The 19,020-nt window shown below is 47.3% G+C and overlaps 1 protein-coding gene across 4 annotated transcripts; it reads right to left on the bottom strand.

Annotated features, from left to right (window-relative positions):
* Positions 1-1,166: 1,166 nt before the first annotated feature.
* On the bottom strand, positions 1,167-19,020 carry HOXB3 (homeobox B3). 4 transcript variants are annotated; one of them, XM_074892234.1, is made up of 4 exons: positions 16,403-19,020; positions 10,801-10,863; positions 4,603-5,156; positions 1,167-3,525 (listed from the first exon to the last, which is right to left on the bottom strand). In XM_074892234.1, exons 3-4 carry the CDS (start codon positions 5,036-5,038, stop codon positions 2,759-2,761), a joined length of 1,203 nt encoding a protein of 400 aa, XP_074748335.1. In that variant the 5' UTR covers positions 5,039-5,156; positions 10,801-10,863; positions 16,403-19,020; the 3' UTR covers positions 1,167-2,758. The 4 variants fall into 4 exon arrangements, with proteins under 4 accessions (XP_074748335.1, XP_074748339.1, XP_074748336.1 ...); XM_074892238.1 differs by having other exon boundaries at positions 1,167-3,522; XM_074892235.1 differs by lacking the exon at positions 16,403-19,020 and having other exon boundaries at positions 10,801-11,777.

Here is a 19,020-nt window from a genome sequence, read left to right as displayed (position 1 = left end):
CATGGACAGGCATAACCCAGCCCCGGTCCTGGGGAGAAAAACAAGCCCTGTCTCTCTGTTATACCGTTATTTATTATTGCGAGAAGGTTATAATTATTAACCTGGAACTTCATTTATTAGGAGAGCTCAGAGATGGAAAGAAGCACGGGATCATTTCTCATTCAAAGCTTTCTCCACTAGACCTTTTTATACGTGTGGGTTTATCCAGGCACCTATGGATGTCCCTGGCTGTGCACACAGGTGTATAAAATATGGACACGGACACACACACACACTCCCTGTTTCTACAGCCCAGCCCTTTTTTCGGTACCTTTTACAGCCTTTTCTCCAGCCAGCAATCAAAATCCCCCTCTCCTTTCCTCCGGAGGGGACCTTCCCCTCTTCATCAGCCACAGAACTGGAGCATTTCGAGCCTGACAAGCAGTTCACCCCCTTTCCAGAACCATAAAACTTTTATTGGCCCTCGCTGCTTTAATATAAGTTTTCTTAGGGCTTTAGAGCATAAAAGGCAAATTATTCACGGTATTATCCCATCTGCTTTTGCTGCTGGCAAAGGGTTGTTCTCCCTTTTGCTTGCACTGATAATGTAACCTTTGGCAGCGGCTTTTTCCCCCTTTTCATAACAATTTTAGATGCGTGTGTCGGTCTGAGGGGCTGTAGGGGGGTGTGTGTGTGTTTGCGTGCATGTGTGTGCACATGTATGTGTGCGCGTGTGGGTACGTGTGTGTGCACATGTGCGTGTATTTTAATAATAATTAATTATAATAAGTAATTTAATTTCTCGTCACTTTTAAGGTCCCCGCACGGAAACTCTGGGCCCTTTTTCTTTCTTTTTTTTTTTCTTTTTTTTTTTTTTTTTGTGATTAATCCTTTTCCTTTGTTTTCATTTGCGGCCCAATGGCAGCCCGGCCCCGGCGCCACGTGACCCCCCTTTGTGGCCGCGGGCGCGGGCCGGGCCGCGCAGGGGCCGCGGAGGGGGCGGCGGGTCCGGACCGGCCGCTCCTGGCCCGAATCCCCGGGGTTTCACCCCAGAAGGGGACGCAGACATGAATCCCTCTGCCTGGACTCTGGAACATTTCGAGCGGTCCCTTTCCTGCGTCCTCTTCGCTATTTTTACCTACACGTTATTTATTTTTGCCTTTAAATCCGACTGATAGGACAAGATAAAATTGATAACAGAAAGTTTATTCAAGAATTGTTCGACAGACAACCCTTAAGCAAGGAAATAAAATAACTACTATAAGAACAAAGAAAGATCTCCAAAGAGGAGGGGTGAGGTGGGAGGGAGGGATTAGCTATAGTTCTTCTAATTCAGGACTATACAATTACAGTCTGGTTCTGCTCTCATGCCTCCAGTAGAACTAATTACATTATTCATAAGTACGAAGGTAACATAAAACTACTGGTCTTTCTAAATTACAATAACTAAAATAAGCTTGTTGTACAATGACAAGGAAACACAATGTCCTTTATAACAAGTAAATACTAAAAAAGTACAATTTGATTCTTTTTTCCTCATATAAATACATAATATTGGGGATAAATAATACAAAAAAAGGAAAATATTTTAAACTGGCTATAACCAATAAATATATATGAATGTTCACCAGAACACACACCTATTGAAGGACGTCTCGACTGAGTTGGACGAAAGCCCTTCAAAGTTGTTTTTATACCCATTATATGTAAACTCTAAGTGCAACAAAGATGTCCAGACAAGAAAGCATTAGCAAATACTAGAGATCCATTCACTTCTGCTTCGATTGGAGGACATTCCGTTTGTTCAAATATACCCTGTTTTCACGTAAGGTCAAGAGAAGAGGAGGAAAGAAGCGTAGGACTTCTAAGTCTTAAGATTGCTTTTCTGTTAATGAACCCTAAGAAAAATACCCCCAAAACAAAAACCCCAGCGTTGTCGAATGGAGACTTCATGTCATCAGAGGCAAAGGTGGGAAAATATTCAGACCTGTCAACTCTTTCTTCCTCTCTTTGGACTGCAGTTATTGTTGGTGGGGGCGTTTAGGCATTTCAGAAACTTTTTTCCCGAACTTTTTGCAATTCTTAGACCTCTCTTATTCTAATTTTTTTTTTTTTTTTTTTTTTTTTTTGAGAGGAGAGACAGGGACTGGAGGGGAAGAGCGTGAATCCCACGCGTTGGCAGGTATGTATATTTGCAGTTCATGTGGGGACTGGTGGGAAGTTACTCAGCCCTCCCTCTGAAGGCTGGAAAGCGTGAGGTTCCTCTTGAGATGGAGTTGGACAGGAGGGTAGTTTTCTTCCGAATCTCTCTTGATTGCATGTGTATATGCGTGTGCATGTTTACGTAGATGCAGAGACACCAGCTTTAAGGACTTGGCTGGCTGGCTGACTATTCTCCTTTCCAGTGTCCGAGAATTATCAGTGATGATCCATACTTGGTTTGGAAATGAAGGATGTTGCTGCTTAAAATCTGCTAGATTCCCACAAAACTACCCCAAACCCATTTCAGAAGCATTTGTGTTGAAACACAGGAGGTATATCTCTTCAGAGAGAGAGCTGCTTTTGGCAGTAAATACTGAAATGGTTAGAAATTGTGCCTAATAAAACCCAGAAATAATGATAATAGCAAGCACAATGACCTGGTAGAAATTGCCCTGTCAAAGAAAGAAAGAAAACTGCTCAACACAAATGTTCCTGAAGACGATCCTGCCCTCTTCCCCTCTCCCATGCCCCGCGGCGGGGTCCCATCCGCTTCGCCTGAGCCTGTCCCTGCTCCCTATCACAGGTGGGTCAGCTTGGGCGCCTCTTGGATTCTGCCCTGAGAAGACGCGTGGTGCGTGGAAAGGTCTGTGTAGGTGGGGTGGGTCTCGCATGGTCCGTGGTGCTGGCTCGGGGGCATCTGCGGAGGCCCGTTGTAGTCCATGTTGGCAGCCTGATGATGTGGCAGGTGATTGAGGCCGTAAAGGGACGGGCCAGAGGTGGGCATAGAATCCACATAGTTACCTCCAACATAGACGGGGCTTCCCTGCATACTGGGAGTCCCGTAGGCCACCCCGTTCCCTTGTAAGACGTGGGGGTCGTACTCAGGGGCCGTGTTGGCGTATTTCTGTTGGGAGGGACAGCCTTTGATGGGGTTTTGGTAGTTAGTTGACATGGCATAGGCATTTTGGTGGGGTTTATTGAAGGAAGGCGGCGAGGGGGCATCATAGTTACTGCTCATGGTGTGCAAGGCGTTCATAAATCCGGCGGAGGACTGCATGGGCTGGGGCGGGCTGCCGGTGGGGGAAGGCCCTCCAGAGGAGGACCCCATGCCTTTTGACTTCTGATCTTTTTTATACTTCATCCTCCTGTTCTGGAACCAGATCTTGATCTGCCTCTCGCTGAGGTTCAGCAGGTTGGCCATCTCCACGCGGCGGGGCCTGCACAGGTAGCGGTTGAAGTGGAATTCCTTCTCCAGCTCCACCAGCTGAGCACTGGTGTAGGCTGTGCGGGCTCTCTTGGAGGCCGAGGAGCCTGGAGGGCTTTTCTCGCCGCTGCAGGTTTCTGCTGGCCGTGAAATGAAATAAAAGATAATTACTTACATGCAGAAATTGAATGCATCGTTTCTTAATAAATCCTGGAACAGGCACAAGAGTTCGACCCCCCCTTCCCTCACCCTTTTGCATTAGCCTGTACTCCATAATCATGTCATTTATTAAGAGTTCTGTTCTCCAAAGCTGCCCCTGGTTTATGAAAATTTGATCATGTCATGTAGAAAAGGATTCCAGGGCCATTTATTTAGGAGTCGATTATTTCCAACAGATAATTTTGAGAAAATAATATTTGGCAGGGGGGCAGTCACTGCAGAGCCAATTAATACTAACACGGGTCAGTGTTGGGAGGTATTTTGTTTGCCGAGGTACGAATGTGCACACACACACACACGTGCATAGTGTGTGTGTCTTATATTTGTGTAACGCAAATATTTGCATGTACATTGTTAAACACCAAACGGCATTTGCACCTACCTTTTTGTGAGATAAACATGTATATAACAGATAAATTATGCTAATGAAGTGAAGCATGTGCCGCAAAGTTTATATGAAAATATTTGTCAAAGCAGTGAGGTTTCCATACAAAATTTTTTTCTTGATTGTGTTAGAGATGTGCATGTATGCGTGCAAGAACGTGCCCGTGGTTATGCATATGCTCTATATATGCACACACACCCTCCGAGCACCATGTTACTGCTGTGTCTGGAGGCAGGGAGGTGGGAAGAGAACAAGCACTCTGCTTTAGCATCGTTAGGTTGAGTGGTGGGTGTACGTTTTCATGTACCTGTACCTACACAGTCAGACATGGGCTGTGTACAACCGCCTGGTTGTATTTCCCTGTGGTGCCTTGGACATGTTTAATATAAACCAAGTGTGCACAGTCAGTGCTGCAGGACGGGCCAAGGCTCGCTCAGCCTGGCCGGGGCAGCGGCTGACAGTCTTAGGATCATGCCCAGCACCAGGATCCTCGCTGGATCCTCGCTGCATCCTCTCCCTCTCTCCCCTCCCTCCAAACACGACCAGCCTGGCCGGTGGCTTTGTTACCTCGCTGTTTGGGAAAGCGGAGAGTTACAAGAGCAGAAGAGTGTACCTGTGCTAGGGGAGCTGTTTTTCTGTTTGGAGTTTTGCCTCGATTCTTTCATCCAGGGGAAAATCTGCTTGGTGAGACTGGCATTTGCACTGAGGTTGGCTTTGCTGGGGGCAGTTTTACTGCTCCCCGACTGGTTATTGCTGTTGCTACTGGTGCTGTTGGTGGCAGGGTTTGGGGGCGGCGAGACGGGGGGAGGTGGATGGTGCTCCTGGGTCAAACTTGGACGCATGCAGCTCCCGTTCAGGTCTTTACTTTTTGCGTGCGGGGTTGTGTTGCCAAGAGACTGGAGGGAGCAGGCGGACCTCTGGTAGTCGTTCTCCACGTGAGAGGCCGGCTGGAAGGACTGCTGGGGGCCCTCGTAGCCGAACCCATTGGCACTCCCGTAGGAGTAACCCCCAAAGAGCGTGGAGCTGTCGTAGTACGTTGTCTTCTGCATCTCTGGGACTCCCCAAAATGATTTTTCCGGCTACCAGGGTCTTGACACCCCTATGGCAGAACATTGGCACCCCAAGGCCACGTGACAGGCCGTTTCCAGCTGTCTATTGGAAGCTGACCTGAAAGGTTAGGAGAAAACACACAATAATAGTACCCGGCCTATGAATCCATCTTGGGGCCTGAAAGGCCCATGACATGAATAGGGTCCCGCAGAACAGGGTGAACAGATGCTTTGAGCAGATTTTGTCCTGTGTGCAGCCTAAGGAGTCTCAACAAACGTTACAGTGCAAAAGTGTTGAGCTGATTTTGGGGGGTAGTTTTGCTGGTTGGTTGGTTGGTTGCATCTTTTTTTCCTTTAGAGGATAGGACCCAGGGTGTAGAACTCCAGACATGCTCTATAAGTACACGTGGTTTCATGTGTATACATCTATTTACTTCTGTATTTATCTATATGTGTACATACACGCACCCTGGCACAGACATATACACCCATATAAATGCGTGTATACATGTACATGTGTGTGTTGTGTGCACGTGAACACATCCGTGTGCAGACAACACACTCACGTTAAAGTAAAAATAAGAATACAGAATGGATAATTGCTAGCTACAAGCATGAAAGGAATGAGTCTTGCTTTCTTACCCCTGACCTATTCAAATCAGTCATTCACACACATAAAAACCAGCAAGGCGTTATATCCTCGGAAATTAAAAGTCTGCTAAGTTTATTGTGGGGCCTCTGCCCAGTATATTTGTTTTTAACCTGAAAACAGCCAATAGTCACTACGCTTTATCCAGGTAACGGTGTCCTGACACAGTTTGGCTTGATTTTCTGTTTACACAGGGACTCACAATGTCTTTGGAATTCAGTGCAAATATTTTAAGCAGATTTAAGCAGGGGCATGAATTCAAGAATGTGCTTCCTGTGGCCTGTTTGTTAGTCTCTCCCTCTCTGGTAGCACAGGTTGTATTTGGAAAACATACCCCTTCACTGCCTGCACTGCTTTGTGCTCGTCAGTCCTGAATCTGGAACTACCATTGGCAAGATGTGATTCCAAAACCAGTTTAATTGCTGGTGGTTTTTTTCCTTGGAAAACAAACACGTCACCAGGCCATTTGCTCTTAAGTTGCTACCCCTTTGATTTTTCATCATTCCTCCCTCCCTCAATCCAAACTCAAAAAGTCTAAAAACCCAGTCCAAAGCTTCAAATTACAAAAAAGAAACCTTCCTTTTTTCTTGCTCTCTCTGACCTTTTTATATTTCTTTCTCTTTTTCTTTCTCTTTCTTTTCTCAAAGCATAAACTTTCTCTACCATAAAGACAGAGTAGAAATACCCTTAGAAATATGAAAACTATCTTGACCTGAAAATAAACTGATGAGTGAGGATCAATCAAGCAGCACACGTATTTTAAAAAGGCAGAGACTTCTCTCTGCAGCTCAGAGTTTGCGAGGAGCCACTGTGCATTTTGTTTTGAAATTGATATCCATTGTATATTTAATTGTATCTCTTGTATATTTAATTTTATCTGGGCTCTTTCATTTTCTAAAATAAAATAAAATAAACTCTGTGCAGATAAAGTCTAATGCGATATTTCTAAGTACCGGGTTTTAACAGAAGCCACAGCTTGACAATAAATAACATCTTTTTTCCCTTCCCTGACTGCTGTGTTCTTATGTCATGTCATATGAAACCTCCGTATACTTCTAACACAACCTCAGACAACGTGTCCACGAAGGGACTGCTTCGGTTTTTTACACTGATTAAATCCTTTATGCATTCCCAAATCTGTATTGTATCTTCCACGGAGATGTATTATTGTCTACAGAGAGGATGATATCCTTGCTGGGAGTTATCCTCATTTGGTTTCCTTGCCATGATAAATATGTCTTATTAAAAAGTAGACTCCACTACCCGAGCTGAGAAGCTGTGAATTAATTAACAAACAAACAGCGCCTTTATTATGAATAGGTTTGCTGAAAATATCTACGAGGGCAGAGGTGGGAATTTCTCCAAGGCCTTCCTGTCTGCCATAGGTTTCTTAAAAAAAAAAAAAAAAAAAAAAAAAAAAAACAAACACGAACAAAACAAACCCAAACCAGAACCGAGCGCAGAGGCTCAGCTAAAGCAGCTAAAAATAACAGCGACGATTTTTTTTTTAAATGTCCATAAAATAAATTTACAATCCCCTTCGCCCAAAAGCTCGCTCGCTTGTGGCTTCCACAGAAGATTTGCTTTGTACCTCATCTCTCAGCGCCTCACAAATGCCGCTCATTTATCTTCGCCGAGGACGGCCGCAATCCTAATTATTTACTCCAAGGAATTGTTTAAAAAAAAAAAAAATCTCAGGCAGAATAATAAATATTCGATTATCTCCTGTTCCAATTAAACCCGGGCAGGATCCGCGCTGGGTGTTTCATCACGCTCCAAGTTTCACTTTGCGGGCAGTAACATTTAACCACAAACTCTTTGCCTGCAACTTTTGAGTGCGAGGATTTGGAGATTTTTTTTTTTTATAAATAAATAAATAAAAATCGGGGAAAGGTGCGAGAGGGAAAGGGCTGCGGAGAGGAGGATGGTCGGGGAAAAAAAAAATAAAAATCAGGCGGTCGGGGGAAAAAGAGAAAAGAAATCTAAGGCAGAGGTATTCTCCTGTAAAGCCATCCCCTCCATGTTGGAAATCCTAAATTCACAACCTGACTGTGTTTATGAAGAAGAGCAGCGCCTTTCCCCTCCCCCCGCCCCCTCCTAAGGTACATTTCCCAGAGCCAGCGAAAGCAGGCATAGCCCCGCTTTTAATTTAAATTATTATTAATAATAAATATTCTAAACATGCCCTTAACAATAGGTCGGCTGCTCAGAAAGAGCTCAAATCCCAGCGACTGCCTTGCGGTGGATATGCCTGGAAAATAGAGACACATTCCTAAAATTTCCCTCTTCCCTCCCCCCACAACCGAGCTTCACCCCAACCAGCACTCCCCAGTTGTAAAGCAGGGGGGAAAAAAAGGGCCCTGGATGAGGGCTGCAAAAGAGTCTCTGCGTGGAAGGAAGCTTAAAGCTTGTGAACTCTTCTTGAACCGAGATTGGAGTCATATGGTCATAAATCATTGGGACATATACTCCGCCATTCACAAAGTGATAGCCTATTTGAGTCCGGCTTACCTTAGTCTCTGACGAGCAAAGCACAGGCAGACATAATATATTTTCACATCCAGCATCCACGCAATCAATAAGCAAGGAATGACCCCCTTCCTTTAAAAACGTTAAAGGAATATACGAGAGAGAGGAAAAAAATCCAGCATATGCATGTATATATGTATAAAAAAAAAAGCCAAAACAGAGGGGGAGGGGGCTCAGCCAGTGGAGCTTTCGGTTACGGCAGCTCAAATTGTCTCTCTGTCTCCGTTTGGGAAGAGGAAAAAAAAAAAAAAAAAAATCAAGATGCTTTCCAGCTTCCAAGATGTGCAGAAAAGCTGAGGGCTTTGAATGGACAAACCCTGAGATTCTAGTTGCCCTATAGACTGGTACGCGCTGCTCACTGATAACAATGGCCTCTGCTTTACCACAGCAAAGGGGAAGAAGGGAAAGGAGAAGGGAAAAAAAAAAAAGAAAGAAAGAAAAGCTGAACACAACACCCCCCCCCCCCCCCCCCCCCTTTTAACTATGCAATGCTTGGCTGGGATTAAAATAATAACGAAAAGAATCCAGGCTACGGGGGGGGGTGGGGGGGGGTGGGGGCGAGGGGGGGATAAAGCGGAGGGGATATTTAAAAATAAAGATTTGGTTTGGATTGCCGGGCAAAGCCAACGAGCCTCCCAAACAGCGTCACTAGTGAAAAATTATGCTAATTGCAGACGTGGTGGACAGAGGCCTAGGCAGAAAGATAGCAAAGCTCGCCTTTGATTCACGTGTTTAACAATTAGGTGTCAATTTATGCTAATAAACCGTTTCAACATAGTCATAGTCTCCCCCCTCCCCTTCCGCGGCGGCGATCGCGGCTCTTTCAATAGCTGATGCTTTCCCTCCCCCGGCCCTTCGGCTGCGTTTGGCTCCTCGCAGACACCCCCCCCCCCATATGAAACCCACTTTTCTGGGGCCCGGGGGGGGGTGCCGAGAGCCGCTGGCCCCCGTGTTTGCACGGGTGGAGAGGAGAAGGGAGAAGGAATCTCTTGTGTTGATGCAACTCCGCGTAACTTTGGCGTTAAGTTTGTGCGTCCCAATGTCTGGGGGCTCCTCTCGGCCTCCGCCGGGGAGTAGGTGCGGGGTTTGGGGGGGGTTCGGGGCGCAAATCGCCCCCGGGGGAGGCCAAGGCAGCGAGGTGTTGAACAATAAAGATGATTATTATTGCTATTATTAATAACACCGTTATTGCTATGCAGGGCGCTGCTGCTGTCGCCACGGGAGATTTATGCCTTTCCCCGCTCCCACGCGGCTGCCGAGAGCAGAAACTCGCCAAGATGCGTTTTGGGGAAAGTCCGGGCCGAGGAGGGGCTGGCGAGTGGGAGGAAAGCAGAGCAAGGAATTTAGGTGTCTGCACTTCTTTTTTTTCTTTTTCTTTTTCTTTTCTTTTTTTTTTTTTTTTAAGTGCTACTTTTGTTTCACATCGCAATTATCTTCCTTTAATTCTGGCGCTCAGTCCTTTGGGTTAAGTGCTGACTAGGGGGAATTTACGTTTAGCAAAGCAAGAAAAAGAGGGACCACAAAGGCTTTTTGGACTTCGCTGGGAAGGTATGACCAGTCGGGGGGTTTGCATCGCCCTTTTTTTGGGGGGTGGGGTGGGGTGTGCACCTTTAGGCTGGTAACTCTGGAAAGAAAAAGAAGGGTGTCCAAGGAAATATTTGACTTTTGAGAGGACTTACTGTGGGTTGGACAGCCCAGGTTTTCTAGGTGATGGATAAAGTCTTACCCCAAGGACTACGGTGTTTCCAGCTATTGTTCTGGCTGCAGTGTTCAGATCCCAGATGTGAGGGTTTCGACCAGGGGACACCATTATTGCGATATTTTTTTTTCCCCCCCCCCCATCTGACTTTTTATGAACTGCTCCAACATAAATCTTCTGCTACAAGATAGTTCCTGTTTTGGAGCCCCGGCGTTGAAATCCCAGGGAAGGAAAGAGGAAAAACAGACGTGGACTATTCTTTTAAAGACTTTTCTGTAGGTGAAGTACTCTATAGGTTTCTGAATATGGATCTCCACTGACTATTTGGAATACCTACGCAATCAGAAGCACCTCGGATTCTGCAAGTAACTCCTCTGAAGTGCAAAATTTTGGTTTAACCTTAACTGGCAGCCGAAAAAAAACCTTTTTAAGAAGGTCGTTGCACGTTTATACGTTGAGCTCCTGTAAGTAGGTATTTTTAGGCTCCCTGGCTATTGCCATCTTTCCTTTGGTTGCAGCTTTTTTTCCTTTAAAATGTAACTCCCTCGCTCTCGTCACGAAATCAGCAGCAAATGTTGCAATCTGACTGGATTTCCCTTCAAAGGGAGTACAGGAAATATCTTCCATTTAAAACACTCCCTCAAAGTTACGGCCATAAATCACAAAGTTTAAAGACAAGCCAGTAGCAAAATGAAAATACTCAGCTGAAATCCAGGGCAGCCGTGCTTATTCTGGGGTTGGTGGAGGGGAAAAAAAAAAAAAAAAAAAAAAAAAAAAGTCACGTTGGGTGACTTTAGAGAAGGAATGGCTTCCAAGCCTGATGCAGAGGGAGATACGGAGACACACACAGACAGGGGACCAGGTAGGATATTCAGCAAAACTCACCAATTCTCGGATGTCTGGTCCAGCAAATACGAGGCAGCGGTGGACTTTGAGAAAGGAGAAGAACTGGGGGAGGGAAAAAAGGGGAAAAAAAAGTATGAAACTTCGGTCAGAAAAGCGTGGGCAAGGGAATTCATCATAGGGAGAAACCTTTGGGTGGAAATGGGGAGAAGACAGGCTCTGCTGAACAAAAGCCCCAGCATCTCCTCTGAGATTCTCTCCCCAGCTTCTCCAGGGCTGCACCCGTCCCCGTCCACTGATACCCCAATGTTCTCCTCAGAGGCGGTGGACACCAGGTTTATTTCTGTAAATCTGATGCAATCCCCTGTCTTCCCGGCGTTTCTTTCCACCTTTCCCCGTGGAAACCCCCCGGCGAGGGAAACGTTTCGCCCCTTCTGGGGTTCGCGTTAGTGATGGAAACGGTTTGGCGTGGACCCTGGGCGGCTTGTCCACGGCTGGTGGTGAACTCTGAATGTAATTTAAAATATATATATATCGGGAAGGGGGTTGGTTAAATTCTGGTCGTAATTTCAGAAATAAATGCGATTAAGACATTAAGTACATGCAGATAATTAGGTCTGGATTCAACAACAGGGTAACAGTAGGGAAAATAGGAGGGCGTTTTCCTGAAAGGCAGAAAAGTCATAAGGACTCAAAATCTGTTTTTTCATGTTTCTCCAATGTGGTCGGAGGATCGCCACGAAGGGGGGAGGACGGAGACGCTTTATAGGGTACGAGGACACCATTCACACAGCAGTGATTTGGTATCAAAATTAACGGTATCGAGCCGTAAACATTTTTAAAGCCACGCCGAGATTTATCACCGCAACTTTGGCACGAAGGACTCGGAAAGGGAGAAAGAAGGGGAGAAAGAAAAAGCAATCTCATTTAAAAATATTTTCGTTTTGGGAAACATTCAGTCGCTTTAATAATCCTGTTTCCGTTCTGTATGTTGATGTTATTAATCTCAAATAAAAATGTTCCCCTCACACCCCTACTCTGCTTGTGACAACATCCCCGAGTCCATAAATCAACCGCGGATGCTTCGTGACCTTCTCTAGTCGGCGGCCTATAGCTGTATTTTTTATTAGTATTATTATTACATGCGCGCACACTTTAATACACAGCTTTGGCAATATTCCACTTACATCACAGCCTTCCCCGGTTAACTGGGGCTTTTCAGTTCCCTCTGTAGAGTACACACAGAGATTTGTAAAGAGGAAAAAAAAAAAAGAGGGGGGGGGGAAGAAAAGAAAACACCCTTTCTGCGCTGTGAGCTCAGCAAACGCAAGCTGAGCCTCGGCAAGTTCCTCCCACGCAGGGCCCGGGGAGGAGGTGGAGAAAAGAGGGAAAAACGCGTTTATTTGGAGTGGATGCAGGAGGGAGGAGGGGAAAAGAGAAACAAACAAACAAACAACCAAAAAGACGCTGGTATAAATAACGGTTCCTGCAAGGAGGGCGAGGGGGGTGTTTGTTTTCCTTTGTTTTTCATTTATTCCCTCGCAGAACAGGCAGAAGAGGGATGGAGCGAGGTTTTCCCCCTCCCGCACGGGCGTTCTTTGTTTTGATTTGTTGGTTGTGGTTTTTTTTTCTCTATTTGCTTTGCATTAATTTTTCTCGTCGAGGCGGTGCAGATCCAGCCCAGCCCCTGCTCGCCTCGCACTCGCCCATGGGCTCATGTCCCCCAGGGCAGGGCGAGGAGCCGCACAGCACCCACCGCCTCCTCCCGCGGGGCTGCTCACCCTCCTTTTGCCCCCCTTTTTTTTTTTTTACCTAAAGGGAAGGAGTTTGGGTTTTCCCACTCCACAAACAGAGAGTCCGGGGAGGGGGAGAGCTCCGAGGAGGAGGGGAGAGTTATGGAGGGTCCAGGACCTCCTGAAACCCCAAACAGAAGCCAGCCCGGATAAGAAATCAAAATGAAACTGAGCGAGCAGTGGGTTTGCCTTGACAGATTAGACCTTTTTCTCCCCCTGACCTTTGCTTAGAAGAGCAATAACTCACCAGGTTAATGATCAATCAGCGGAAGTGCTTTGGAATTGTTTCCAAAAAAACAAAACAAAAACAACAACCGGGCGGACACACAACTCCCAGGCTCCTGCCGGGGCTGGGTCCCCCCGACCCCCGCAGCACCCCTCTCCCATGGGCCCACCCGTCGCCAAAAGCTTCTCCTGGCCCCAGCGGGGGGTGAGGTGCGGGGGGAGTGGGTGGGGGGACATGGGGGGTGCGTGGAGGTGAGAGGAGGCGGCAGTTTGCGATATCAGCTACAAATAGCTATTTTGGGAGCAGCTCACCAGAGACGGGCTGGGAATCACCATCCCCACTTTTCTTCTCTTCCCCCCCCTCCCCGCTTCCAAATGCCAAAATAATAGCTTGAATTATGCGCTCACGTGACTGGGACACGTCAACCTTTTGCCCGTTTTATACAGAATTGGTAAATGACCGGCTCCCCCCTCCAGTCCCACTAATTCCCCCATCAGCAAATTCCCCAAACTTCCCAGGCAGCCGGGCAGGCGATGCCCCTCGTTCCCTCCTGCCGCAGCTGGGGCTGCCCTGGCCTTTGAGGCGTTCTGGGCTGCTTTTTATTTTTCTTTTTTGGTTGGTTGGTTTTTTTTTTTAGTTTTCCTTTTTATCTTTTAACCTGAAGGTGAAGGAAGCCAACAAACACTGACGAGGAAAGCGACCGCAGCAGCTACCGCTCCCAAAGCCTCAGCGTCCAGCCAAACGGCAAAGGCGACGGAAACGGAGGGAAAAAATAACGGGTTTGGGGGACAGAAAAAACGGAGAGGGGCTTCTCTGTCTCCCCGGAGGAGGGGCAGCGCCCGGAGGCCCTGGGGATGGGCTCCTCGCCCCCCGGAGCCGCGCCCGGGCTGCCGCCGCTGGCCCCGGCCCCGAGGACGCGGCTCCTGCACTCACGTCCAGGCTCCCTATTTCTTTCCATTTTAACCCCCACCCTCCTTCTCCTCCTAAAAAAAAAAAAAAAAAAAAACAAAAAAACCAAACCCAAACAAAAAAAAAAAAAAGAGAGAGAGGGAGAAAATGAGGATTCAAAGCTTTTCTCCCACTGCCCTTCTTTCGCCTCCCGGGAGGACCAGGCACCCACGCTACCGCAGTGGCCGTTTCTGTGAGAAAAGGAAGGAATTCGGTTATTTTTTGCAGTGATACTCGCCTGAATCCGGGACCCGACTGGCGCTGGAGAACGAGCTGGGCATGGGGGAGAAGGGACCTGGGAGAAGAAATGAGTTCCATTTTACCTGCTTCCTTGTGATAATTCATAAAGACTAACAATTTCTGAGGAAGGAGTCTCAGGAGAGGGAGAAAGAAGTGGTGTCAAAGAATTCTATTTCTCTGTTTTGGGATGTTTACACTGAATATTTATCGTCTGTAGGAAACCGTGCGGATACCACTGAGCCCTGCATCCTCCCTGCCCTGTGCATCCCTGCACACACCCCACAAACACCGGCACACACCCGCGCCACTGCCCTTCGCTAAAATCCTCTATTACTGTAAGGGCATTCGGTCTGTCATCCTCATCACCATATCAAAGGGCTCCCATCCCTCCCGGCCTCTTAGTTAATTTTTAATTAGGCGGGAAAGCTTCGGGAACGGCAATGTTTAACGCGGGAGAGGCCGCGTAGGTGGAAGCGGGGGGTTTAAATCTGATTTCTATTTTTAACACGGATGCGAGCAAAGCGGTGCTGGCGCTGGACGAGCCGGGACGCACCTCGCGGCAACACGCGTGTTTTTGGCAGAAATATCCCACCCCTACGGCCACCAAACTCCTGGGCAGAGGGAAGAACCTGCCTAGGGGAATAACCCGAGGAAACCCAACTGTTCGATGCTCCCCCCCAAAAAAAAATCCTCATCTCGGTGCTCCTGGATTTCCCCACTGTTGCGGTGCCCCAAAAAGGAGCCGAGCTCTCAATCCCCCCTCCACGCCCGGGATCAGATTCCCCACGCTGGGGAGGGGTGTGTGGGGAAAGAAGTCGTTTTTTTAGGGAGGGTAGGAGAAACGAAAACTGGAAGGGTGGAAAAATACCTGCCCCCCCCCCTAAAATCTCCTGTCCAAAAAGAGCAGAAGTGGAAGCACCACCATCATATAGATCTATACGGTTACATTTCAGAAAGTCTCCATTAATATCAATTTACTTCAATGAAAACTTTGGTTCTTCATGAAGTTGATGATTTATGATAAAATCAATTAAATTACGGCCACTTAGGGCCTGCGGTTTCTTCTCAGATTTCATTCGCCAACAGATCAAGCGCTTGGTAAAAAATTTCAACTTTAGCTGGAGGCGAGTAAAGATAATTCTGAAGCTGAGGAAATTTAATGCAAAGCAATTTTCAGGGGAAGAAGAAAAAAAAAAAACACACACACACAAAAAAAAAAAAAAAAAAAAAAGAAACAGAAGCTTGTGTATTCGAGCTCCTGCCAATATACCAGTTCGCCTCGGGAAATATTAGACAGAGTCAAAACTTTTCCAGATTCACAATGCATGAGGACATTTTTAGAACTGGCAACTTGTGCCGGAGACTGAGTTATTATCTCGCTCTAAAGGGGAAGAAACCAAAAGAGAACAGAGAGCACAAATATATATATATTTAGAAAAACTTTCCAGGTTTAATTCGATTTCTTGAAGGCTTTTTTCCTCCATACGAACGATTTTCCTGTCTCGCTCTTAAAATACACATCGGGCGTTCACGGGGGAGGGTGGAGGGGGGATTTTTTTCGCGGCAGAAATGAATAGCACAAGTCCGTAGAAAATAACGCATCCGATATTCCCACGCGAAATCTCGCCCTCCCGGCCGTTTCCCTCTCAATCCCAGAAACTGCATTTGAGCGAAATGACCCATTTTTGGAGGACATCCCCTCCCCAAACCCAAACAAACCTTGAACCTTTAAAAAACCCTCATATTTTCAGGCTCGGACTCTCCCCAACAGCCACCGCTTTTCTGCCAAATGTTCAAGAGTCTCAATCTTACCCATTTCGGTCAAACGCACCGGCCGGCTAAAAGGAAAAGCAGCTCAACTAACCAGATGTTTGTTAGTCACATCTGGCCACTACACACAGACCTGGGGAGGGAAAACCCGCTATGGACATACACAGAGCTTGGGAAATCTTCTTTTTTTTTTTTTTTTTTTTTTTTTTTTTAAGAAGCCCTTGTAATTAAGGTCTGCTTCAAGTAAACAAAAAACTTTGTAGGGCCATAAATCACCATCACATACATTCTTCAGTTTAACACCCCGCTTTTCCAATGGGCTTTTGTAGTTTCTTTTTCAAACAAGAGAGAGGTGCTAAACCTTTAACAAATGTGTCCCAGACAAACTTCGCGGGGAAACACGCACTTGGAAAGAAGCGGTTTGCGGCCGGTCTCGGTTATGGACCCTGCGAGATAATTTTTGCTCATCTTCAGCTTCCCCGATCCTGCTCCCGAGGCATCAGTCTTAATTTGTTACCAGGAGAAAGTCAGCTATAGCTCACGGTGAGCGGTGGAGAAGCCTGTCAAAGCTTTCGGAGCAATTAATTATATCTCACAGCGGCGGAGCTGAGAAGGTAGGAAAGGCAGAGCCGCATCATTCTTTTATTTATTTTTTTTAACTTCTTACCTGTGATACTGTCCGACCCAGGACTTCGAGAAGAAGGAGCGAAGCCGGATCGGGGCGGTGCGAGTTGGCAACTGGAGCAGGCAAATTAAGGAGAAGAAACTACTTTATTGCACCCCGGTGGATCTTGCTGACAGCTTTCTCGGACGGTTTGGATTTTTTTTTTTTCCCCCAAAGATGCTTTGATATTTTTTTTTGGACTCGCTCGATTCAAACTGACTTGACGTGTTGAAAAATAGAAACTCTTCCAAAACAGCTTAAAGTACTGCAAGGATGCGGCCCCCTTTGCAGAGAGATGCCGAGCGGAGGGGGATGAGATGGGGGTGTCAGGAGGGGGGGGTTATGTGACCGTTCCCCCTTTTTTTTTTTTTTTAAAAAAAAAAAAAGCCCCTGAAAACCTCCCCCACTCCCGAATCCTTGGTATCTGTCTGGAAAGCTGTTTCTCTTTATAAAGACTTAAAATGTTGCAAGACGGTTATAATACTGAGTGACAAGGGGTGCTGGAGAGAAGGGAACCAAATGGATTCTGGTTTTTAGAGCCAGTAGGAATTGGCCAGCCTTCAATGTCAGGATTCAAAATTGATTCCATATGTCTCGTCCGGGGAAAGGGGAAAAAAAAGGAGGAAAGAAAGAAAGAAGGAAAGAGAGAGAAAGAAAGGGGGGGGAATAAAAGTTATGCAAAGCCCACCGGGGTTCTTACTTTCTTTCACCCCCCACCCTTCCCAGTAGACCCGGGTAGATACCCTGTCATTAAATCTTGCCCTTTTTCAGGGAATAGTTTGGACTCTCGCGGTAGAAACACAGAGCGGGAGAAGTACCAGTAGCAACAAACCAGATCCTGGAGGTTATTTTTAGACTCGGCTTTGCTGGAGCTGACCTCAGCGCGGGGAGAGGAAATATGGATCTGGATGCTGGTGAAAGGGCGAAGCGTGCCATGGCGCGGCGTCGGCTCCCAAAAACCGGCAGGGAAGGGGGGCGGGGGGGGGGACAAACCCTCCCCACCAAAAAAAAAAAAACAACCCACACCCACCCCGAGTTGGGCGAGCGGCCGGAGCGCTGGACCCGGAGGCAGGTGATGGGCTCGCAGGCTCCGGGGCGCAGCGGCGGTACTGGAGCGGTGGGAAAGGGGCTCGGGGGGGGACGGCCGGTCCCTTCCCCGTGTCCCCCCCAGCTCGGAGGCCGCGGACTGCCATTCCCTATTGATTTCACCGGGACATGCTCGGAGAGAATTTGACCCGAAGTTTTTCAGGCTTCTCTCCTGACCTCTAGATACCGCTGCCAATAAAGCGCTGATATATTTCGCATTGAGTCCGACATCAAAAGGAGACGAACTAGCAACGAGTGGGGATTTCGCCGTAACCCCTCCCCTCATATCTACGCTAAAAAAAAAAAAAATAATGAGTCAAATCTCCACCATCGTCTCTGATTTATAGCCTTCCTTTTCAACCGGGATGGTTACGCGCAGGGAAGTGTTGAAATGTGGTTGTTGCCTTTTATTTCTTTCGTCTCCCCCCTCACCCCCACAAAAAAAAAAAAAAAAAAAAAAAAAAGAAAGAAAGAAAACTTCAAAGAAAACCTTCACCGTTTCCAAACTTTTGCCTATTTAACTGAAAAGCGGCCGAGCTCTTCCCTTTTGTCTTGTCTGCCTGCGACTCGCGTTCGCCTCCCTTTTTAAATATGAAAATGAAGAGGCATCATTGGCATCAGCTCCGGGCCCCCCTCCCCTCCCGCGGCTCCTGGGCCTGCAGCGGGCGGATTTGGGGTGATGCCGGGTTTGCTCTGGCCTGAACCGCGTTTCTTGAGCGGCGGGAGCTGCCCGGGGGTGATGCTGGGGGCCGGGCAGAGCAAACACTCCCCGAAACCCCCTACCAGGGGAAAAAAAAAAAGAGGGGGGGGGGGGGGGGAAGCTGCTGCCTCTTCCTGCCCGCCCTGTCGCCGCGTCCGCTCCGCGCCTCTCCGCGCCTAAGCCACAGGTTTCCGCGTTATCCTCCTTTATTGCTCCGCTCCCTGGTCTCCACGCCTTGCAGCTCTCGCCCTCCGCGATGCTTTGATCTTAAATAACTCTCTCCTACCGCCTGCAATAAATTATGAATTAAGGTGCTGTTGACTCATATTTACAACGTTAATAGCTTCCTCTTTGAGAGAAGATAGGGTATGTCTGGCCGAGAGGGAAAGGGAGGGAGATTTCTTTGGGGATGAGATGTGATAAACACGGATTCGCAGCGCTGATAGACCAGGAATTTCTGACGAGATGACAGGCAAGGAGAAAGGCTTCTTGCACAGAAATTAATGAAATAGCACTTGCTCGACCTACTTGAAATAGCTTATTATCTCCTCCCGGCTCTTGAACGTTCTTTCTGCCATTTGTATCTATAAGGCGCAATAGCTGGTTTCACGAAAAACTCCGTTTCAGCGAGTTAATAAAGAAATAGAGCTTTAAAATGGTAAGGAACTATTTGCTCGTTATTTTTAGCGGATCTGGGAGAGCAGCGAAGCTGTTGGGCGGCTGAGCTGGGAGAGGCGGTGGTGAGCGGCGGCGGCAGGGCTGCGCGGAAGATGCGCGGAAGATGCGCGGGGCAAAGGCTTCTGCTCCGGACTTCCTTTCCCAGCTCTGGCCGAAA

This window comes from Strix uralensis, chromosome 22 (genome assembly GCF_047716275.1).
Source record: "Strix uralensis isolate ZFMK-TIS-50842 chromosome 22, bStrUra1, whole genome shotgun sequence".
Lineage (NCBI taxonomy): Eukaryota > Metazoa > Chordata > Aves > Strigiformes > Strigidae > Strix > Strix uralensis.
This window is presented reverse-complemented; position numbering and strand designations above follow the sequence as displayed.